Here is an 8,727-nt window from a genome sequence, read left to right as displayed (position 1 = left end):
ATTTCTCCATGATCCAGCGTATGTTGGCAATTTGATGTCTAATTCCTCTGCCTCTTCGAAATCCTGCCTGTACTTCTGGAAGTTCTTGATCCACATACTGCTGGAGTCTAGCTTGTAGGATTTTAAGCATAACTTTACTTGCATGTGAAATGAGTGCAATGGTGTGATATGTTCTGTTTTCTGCTTGGTTCAGCATTGAAGAGGAAGCAATAGAAACAAATACTTCTTTATTCAAGGTCAAAACAGAAAACTAACAAACATGACTCCGCCCATATTTATACATTCAGCTTTGGGCAGCCTCAGCCAATGAATGCACCATATTCTCCCGCTCAAATGCATACTAATCAGTCTTGTAGATGGCAAGTCTAGCTAGCAGGCCACGTGGTCTGCTAACAGTCCCTGCACAGATCTCTGCAACTGTTCCATAAGTTTAACTCAATACATTACACCCCTCCCCCCTGGTTCTTTAACACGTACAAAGCATTGTTTGTTCAAAAATTACACAGTTATTCAAGGCACCCTGACACTCTGCGGTACATACAGTATGCCTGCCATTACACTGGTCAGAATCACAAATACCTAAGCATTTCAGTTACAAGGAAACACATAAGTATTCCAATTTTCCAAGAAACATACATAGCATTTAAGTACATATGCATTCAAAATTTCAAAGGAACATACATAAGCATTTTAGTTTGCAATAAAAATACATAAGCATTTTAAGTTTGCAAAGACAGAAACCTTACGTAGTCCTTTAAAAACTTCAGTGGGCCTTTCTCCCGCTCCGAACATCTCGGAGCTGCTGCTAGCTCCCAATCTGCAAGCTCACCTGCCAGGCTCGGCAGACCGGGGCTGTGTGACCCGTCTGATATGGGTAGAGCCGGTTCGTGAAGGCTGGCCTGTTCTGGTAGACCCGAGCCAGAGTTCCACGGTGGAGTAGAATCCACCGGATCGGCGTAAGAAGCCGATTGAGAGCAATGTCCCATTGGCGCAGTGCCTAGTAGCGGCATGAAAACCTGATTGAGAGCAATGTCCCATGGGCACAGTGCCTGAGTTAGGAGCAGCCTCATTAGCAAAAACCCCATTCGGCAATTGCAAGGTCCCACTTTCGCTGAGCGACTCAGAAGCACAATTACAATTTTGTTCCTCCTCCCCCCCCCCGAGAGCAGAGTAAGGAGCGGAGGAGTGGCTTGGTAACCTCCAACGCAGCTGGTCAATATGCCTGCTAAGCACACGACCATCTTCCAGGGCCACTTCATATGAGAGCGGCCCTGACATCTTACAAACCACAGCTACCACCCACAGTGCCCCTGGTCCATAGTTGCATGCTCAAACCAGATCGCCCACTTGCAAGTACCTTGGTGCCTTAGACTGTGGCACTTGTGAAGCAACCCAGTCGGGATGTAAGTGATCCAGCTTTGTGATCAGACGGCGCCCCCATCTTAATTCAGCTGGGCTCTTGCCGGTTTAAATGCAGGGCGTTGTATGTTGGCAGAGTAGAAAATCTGCCAACCTGTGGTGCCAATTACCGTGGGTAATCCTCTTTAAGGATTCCTTGGTTGTTCTGACCATGCATTCTGCTTGGCCATTAGAGGCCGGGTGGAAGGGAGCCGAAGTGGCATGCCTAATCATATTTGCCCTTAAAAAGGACTGGAATTCAGCAGACGTAAATTGAGCCCCATTATCTGAGACTATGACATCTGGGAGCCCATGCGTTGCAAAGATGCTCCGCAGAACTTGGATGGTCCTGGCAGTAGTTATAGTGGACAATGGAATGACCTCTAGCCACTTGGAGTGACTGTCCACAACAATGAGGAAGAGTTGCCCCTCAAAGGGGCTAGCAAAATCGATATGAATCCTCGACCAAGGGGCTTGTGTGGTCTCCCATCTATGTACAGGAGCATGTGGCATTTCTGGCCTTGACTGCTGGCAAATGAGGCACCTATGGACCTGGGCCTCAATGTCTTTATCGAGCCCAGGCCACCAGAGGTAGCTACCCATGAGCGCCTTCATCCGGACTATGTCCGGATGTCCCTCATGCAGAGAATCAAGGACTCTAGTCCTCAGTGAGGTTGAGATTACTACCCTGCTGCCCCACAGAATACAACCCTTAAAGGTGGATAACTCATGCTTCCTTTTCCAGAAACTCTGAAAATTAGTGCCAGGACATGTTTCAGGCCATCCTATGAGCACCCAATTCAACACGCGGCTCAACGTGTTGTCAGAAACTGTTTCTGCAGCAACATCCCCTGCATTAAGGGGAGATTCCGGCAAATCCTGGATAGCCAGGATGCGGTTAGCTGGAGCAGGATCTGATTCTAATAGTTGTAGAGGCAACCTACTAAGGCCGTCAGCATGGCCCATTTCCTTACCTGGTTTGTGAACCAGGCAATAGTCATAAGCAGAGAGGAATATTGACCACCTCAACATTCTAGGAGAGATAATTTGGGGTGTCTGCTTGTTCGTAGTGAACAATCCTAGAAGCCACTTGTGGTCAGTGAAGACTGTGAAATGGCGGCCATACAAAAAGTCATGAAACTTTTTGATGCCAGCCACAATGGCCAATGCCTCCCTATCTATTTGTGCGTAATTGCGTTCTGCAGCAGAAAGAGTCCTGGAGTAATAGGCTATGGGGACTTGTGTCCCATCAGCACGGAGATGACTTAACACAGCTCCGATCCTGTACGGGGATGCGTCGCATGCGATGCTGACTGGCAACTGCTCATTAAAATGAGCTAACACCGCATTTGAGGACAACAATGCTTTAACTGCAGCAAAACTCCTCTCGTAGACACTTGTCCACTTCCATGGGGCCTGTTTGTCCAAGAGCTGATGTAATGGCTCTGCCACCGCGGCCTTGTGGGGGAGGAAAGCATGAAGAATTTAAGGAGTCCCAGGAAGTCCTAAAGCTCTCCCTTCGTCTTGGGACTGGGTGCCTGCTGAATTGCTTTGAGCTTGGATTCAGCAGGATGAATGCCTTCGGCATCCATACAAAACCACAGGAATTCTGTGGAAGTGACCCCAATTTTGCATTTCTCCTGTTTGAGCTTCAGCCCCGCTTCGCAGAAACACTGCAAGATGGCCCGGAGCCTGTCAGCAAGGTTTTCGACTGATTCCTCAGCTATGAGGACATCATCGAAATATGGGCATACACCCGGAATGTTGCGGAGCACGCGCTCCATCACGCTCTGAAAAATGCCAGGGGCTACATTAACCATGAACTGTAACCATCGCACCTTGAAAGCCCCCCGGTGGGTTACAATGGTTTGGGCCTCCGCCGTGGCGTCGTCCACCAGCAGCTGCTGGTAGGCCTGTGCCAAATCTAACTTGGCAAAAATGCGACCTCCCTGTAGTGAAGCCAAGATGTGGCTGACTACAGGCACCGGATAGGAGTGCTGCTGGAGAGCTTTGTTTAGCGTGCATTTATAGTCGGCACAAATGCGGACTTCTCTGTTGGCCTTAAATGGCGTGACAATGGGAGTTTCCCATGAACTACTGTCCACTGGCTCCAAAATGCCTTGCTGCAACAGTTTGTTCAGCTCTGCACTGATTCTCTGTTTTAGGGCAAAAGGCACCCGACAAGGCTTAATTCTTATCGGCGTTATCTGAGGGTCAAGCCGAAGGGAAATTGGGGGCCCTTTGTATGCCCCTAACTCTGGGCTGAAAACATCAGCAAACTCTTTACACACTTCCGAGAGACTCGACGTTTGCAAAATGTTTAACCCAATCACTCAAATTCCCAAAGCATCAAACCAATCAAGCCCAATTAGGCTAGTGTGGTTGCCTTCAACAACTACGATGTCCAAGGGACCCTTGAAGTTCCTGAACTGCACCCCGAGTGTGGCCTCCCCTTTACGTTTACCTGGAAATTTTGGAAGTCCGTTAAGATGAGGTTCGACGGCCTGAGCATAACTCATTTGCCGCTTCTACTGCAAATCAGTTGGAGTGTCCTTTGGGAGATTATCGATAGAGCTGAACCCATGTCCAACTCCATGTCAGAAGGAACCCCATACAACTTGACTTTGAGGTGTAACTTCTTCTTGAGTGGGCAATGGGCGCCTGTCCTACACACGCTCCTTCTACTCGCGCAAAAACCCACCCTGTTTTGACTGGGAACCCCGGTACCTTTCCGAGGCAACTCTTCTCATGAATATTGTTTTCTGCGACCCAAACAAACAGCAGCGATGTGGCCTTGTTTGCCACATGCCCGGCAAGTTGCTGTGTGGAACCGGGTGTGATGGCCTCCACACCCGATGCAATGAGAGAAGGGAACTGCCTTGTCAGGTTGCCGTTGAGGCCTTCTCTCTGGAGGTTGCTGCAACCGATCGACTTTGTGGTCCAATTCGGAGTCTTCAACCCTCTCGGCGTCCTCTTGGTGGACAGTTTCCGAGCAAGGAGGGTTCTTGGAGAACTGCAAGGCCTTAGCAGCTCCACCTGCTGCTTCTTTGGCCATTATCTCTCTCAACACATCTTGAAAAGAGACGGTCCCTTTAGCAAAGATCTTCTGTTGAGGTTCGCGGCTCCTAAGACCACAAACTAAGCAGTCCCGCAGCCTTTCTTCAAGGTCCTTGAATTCGCAAGTCCTTGCAGCTTGGCAAAGAGCAGCTATGAAATTGGCGGCGGACTTGCCGGGATGCTGGTCTCGCTGTTCAAAGGCATGTCGCCAAGCAATGACCGAAAGCTTGGGCTCAAAGTGCTCCTTGAGCATTTTTTTTTCAGTTCTGCATATGCAATGGACTTAAGCAGCGCTGGTGCAACCAAGTTCTCTGCGATGTCGAATGTTGCTTGACCGCAAACACACAGCAGTGTCATGGCCTTCAATCCATCTTCCCAAACTTGGTTAACTCGCAGGTAGTTTTCAACCCTTGCGACATAGGAGCTTCACCTCTCTGGATGAGCGACGTCGAATTCTGAGAGTCGACCTATCTTCACCATGGTGAGTCTTTGGCGGCCTTTTCAATGCCTCAATGCAATGAGGCATTGGGGACTTCCAGGGCGGATCCTTGGAAGCACTCTCCTCCAGCGTTTTCGTACTGGCAGGATAGAGTGAGTGGGGGTTGGAACGCCATTCCGACCAAGTGCTTGCTAGGCCCTTTCCCCGTAGTGATTCAGCTTGTCAAATTTCGGCAGCACGATCCCACCTTCATTGCCAATGTTCTGTTTTCTGCTTGGTTCAGCATTGAAGAGGCAGCAATAGAAACAAGTACTTCTTTATTCAAGGTCAAAACAGAAAACTAACAAACATGGCTCCGCCCATATTTATACATTCAGCTTTGGGCAGCCTCAGCCAATGAATGCACCATATTCTCCCGCTCAAATGCATACTAATCAGTCTTGTAGATGGCAAGTCTAGCTAGCAGGTCTGCTAATGGTCCCTGCACAGATCTCTGCAACTGTTCCATAGTTTAACTCAATACATTACACGATAGTTTGAACATTCTTTGGCATTGCCTTTCTTTGGAATTGGAATGTAAACTGACCTTTTCCAATCCTGTGGCCACTGTTGAATTTTCCAAATTTGCTGGCAAATTGAATGTAGCACTTTTACTGCATCATCTTTTAAGATTTTGAATAGCTCAGCTGGAATATTGTCACCTCCACTAGCTTTGTTGTTGCTCAGATTTCCTAAGGCCCATTTCACTTCACATTCTAGGATGTCTGGCTCGAGGTCAGTGACCACCCCATCGTGGTTATCTGGGACGTTAAGCTCATTCTTGTATAGTTCTTCTGTGTAATTTTGCCATCTCTTCTTAATCTCTTCTGCCTCTGTTAGGTCCCTGCCATTTTGGTCCTTTATCATGCCCATCTTTGCATGAAACGTTCCCTTCATATCTCCAATTTTCTTGAAGAGATCTCTGGTCCTCCCTATTCTGTTGTTTTCTTCTATTTCTTTGCACTGTTCATTTAAAAGGGCATTCTTATCTCTTCTAGCTATTCTCTGGAATTCTGCATTCAACTGGGTGTATCTTTCTCTTTCTCCCTTGCTTTTCGCTTCCCTTCTTTCCTCAGCTATTTGCAAAGCTTCCTCAGACAGCCATTTTGCTTTCTTGCATTCCTTTTTCTTTGGGATGGTTTTAGTTGCTACCTCTTGTACAATGTTGCGAACCTCCGTCCATAATTCTTCAGACACTCTGTCTATCAGTTCTAATTCCTTAAATCTATTTGTCACTTCTACTGTATATTCATCAGGGATATGATTTAGTTCATATCTTAGTGGCCTAGTGTTTTTCTCTACTTTCTTCAATTCAAGCCTAAATTTTGCAACGAGAAGCTCATGATCTGAGCCACAGTCAGCTTCTGGTCTTGTTTTTACTGACTGTATATCTTTGGCTGCAGAGCACATGGTCAATCTAATTTCTGTGTTGACCGTCTGGTGATGTCCATGAGTAGAGCCGTCTCTTGGGTTGTTGGAAAAGAGTGTTTGCTATGACCATCGTATTCTCTTGACAAAATTCTAGCAGCCTGTGCCCTGCTTCATTTTGTATTGTTATTCTGTTTATCTTTTGGCTTCATACTTTAGCATTCCAATCCCCCATGATGATAAGGACATCATTTTTTGGTGTTGATTCTATAAGGTGCTGTAGGGCTTCATAGAACCGGTCAATTTCATCCTCTTCAGCACCCATGGTTGGGGCATAGACTTGGACTACTGTGATATTGAATGGTTTGCCTTGGATTCGCACTGAGATCATTCTGTCATTTTGGGGATTGTATCCCAGTATTGCTTTTCCTACTTTTTTATTGACTATGAAGGCTACTCCATTTCTTCTGAGGGATTCTTGCCCACAGTAGTATACCTGATGGTCCTCTGAATTAAATTCACCCATTCCTGTCCATTTTAGTTCGCTGATTCCTAAGATGTCGATGTTCAGTCTTATCATCTCTTGTTTGACCATGTCCAGCTTGCCTTGATTCATGGATCTTACATTTCAGGTTCCTATGGAGAAAAGATCTTTACAGCATCGGACTTTCCTTTCACCACCAGATGCATTCACAGCTGAGCGTCCTTTCGGCTTTGGCCCAGTCGCTTCACTCTTTCTGGTGCTACTAGTACTAGCCCTCTGCTCTTCCCCAGTAGCATATTGGACACCTTCCGACCTGAGGGGCTCATCTTCCAGCGTCATATCTTTTTGCCTTTTTGTACTGTCCATGGGGTTTTCATGGCAAAGATACTGGAGTGGGTTGCCATTTCCTTCTCCAGTGGATCACATTTTGTCAGAACTCTCTGCTATGACCTGTCCATCTTGGGTGGCCCTGCACGACATAGCTCATAGCTTCATTGAGTTACGCAAGCCCCTTCGCCACACCAAGGCAGTAATCCGTGAAGGGGAATTCAATCAAATAAAGGGTAATGTTTATTCAGATGTGACCAGAATAAATATTAAATTTTAGGCTGACCCAATGCTGAATCATCATATGATCATCTAACAGGAGTATATATCATAAATAGAAAAATAAAAGTAATGGCTATTTACTTACCTAAACAGATAAACACAATGACCATGGGCAGGCAAAAAAGCAATGGAAGCAGGAGCAACTTCCAATTTCCTGCTAGCTTCCCCATTGACTTTGCCAGTGGGAAGGCGGCAGGGACTGTCAGAAATCATAATCATGTAACCATGAGGATGCTGCAACAATCACAACTTTGCGAATAAAACTGGTTCGAACATCATGGAAATTTCAATCCCACAGAAATAATGGGTCCTGGATTTTTTTAATGCATTTTTTAAGTTAGCTGATTTTAGGTACCTTGTTTCAAAAAGTATTCCACTATAATGCACCAAGACTAACTTGAGGATACTAACAGGTGGGAGTTATAATACTATATAGATGGATTGAAGAATTGAAAGTAGTAGATAATTTATCTCCTGGATTCATAAATATATACAGACAAACAGCAACTTGGAGAATAAAGAGATGATTAAATCTAGGGAGGAAAGAAGTGGCACAGAAGATAACAAGTTGTTTCTGTGACAGTTTCTTTCTCACGGATTCATCTTTCTTAAGACTCATATCTCTTTTCTATAATTTCCTCTATAACATTGCAAAATTCTGAATCAGCCTGGCATCCTATCACAGGCTAGGCTTGATTTAAAAATACCTAACTAACATGGCCCTCTTCAGTAATGTGCCTGACACAGTTGCAGGCAATACTGGACAAAAGGAGTGTTTGTATTCAGATTAAGAGAGAATGCCCAAGTCTTGGGTTGGTGTGGGATGTCTAATAGCTATATTTTTCACTGTGTAGGGCTGGCTTCAGATTTGAGGGAACTAATTTGCCTTTGGTTTATAAAAATTTGACACATTTCTACATAATTCTTCCACTATTTGCCACTGTTCAACACTGGGAGAGTCAGAGGCGTAGCGTGGGGGGTGCAGGGGGGGCCGGCCGCACCGGGCGCAACATCTGGGGGGGCGCGCTCGGACTTGCAGCTCTCTGCCCCTGCCTAAAGTGCAAGTTGGCTGACAGCTCCCTCGCCCGCCTTCCCCACCTCTCAGGCCGGTCTGCTGTGTCCTGGGCGCCTTTTAGCACCTTCTGCTGCCTCCTGACCCGCTCCCCACCCCTTCGGCGCCAGCCGCCCACTCGCCCCCCCTCCCGGCTCGAGAGCGGAGGCCCTGGCCGTCTTTTACGCTGGCCAGCCCGGCATTCACACGACGACGACATGGGGCGGGGCGGGGCTGGCGAGAGAGACGCACCTTCCTGGCCCGGCGGCCGGCGCAAACGCC

At 47.0% G+C, this 8,727-nt stretch overlaps 1 protein-coding gene across 1 annotated transcript in view; it reads right to left on the bottom strand.

Annotated features, from left to right (window-relative positions):
* LOC107296166 (aldehyde dehydrogenase family 3 member B1) overlaps positions 1 to 1,085 on the bottom strand; it is a 35,483-nt gene extending 34,398 nt beyond the window's left edge. Inside the window, exon 1 of the mRNA XM_029285993.1 lies at positions 830 to 1,085. Within this exon, the coding sequence (XP_029141826.1) occupies positions 830 to 1,085 (256 nt within the window). The remainder of the gene's footprint in view (positions 1 to 829) is intronic.
* Between the last annotated feature and the right edge of the window lie 7,642 nt (positions 1,086 to 8,727).

This window comes from Protobothrops mucrosquamatus, unplaced genomic scaffold, assembly GCF_001527695.2.
Source record: "Protobothrops mucrosquamatus isolate PMUCROS unplaced genomic scaffold, P.Mucros_1.0 scaffold2675, whole genome shotgun sequence".
Lineage (NCBI taxonomy): Eukaryota > Metazoa > Chordata > Lepidosauria > Squamata > Viperidae > Protobothrops > Protobothrops mucrosquamatus.
The sequence above is the reverse complement of the archived record's forward strand: the minus strand, read 5'-3'. Positions and strand labels throughout refer to the sequence as shown.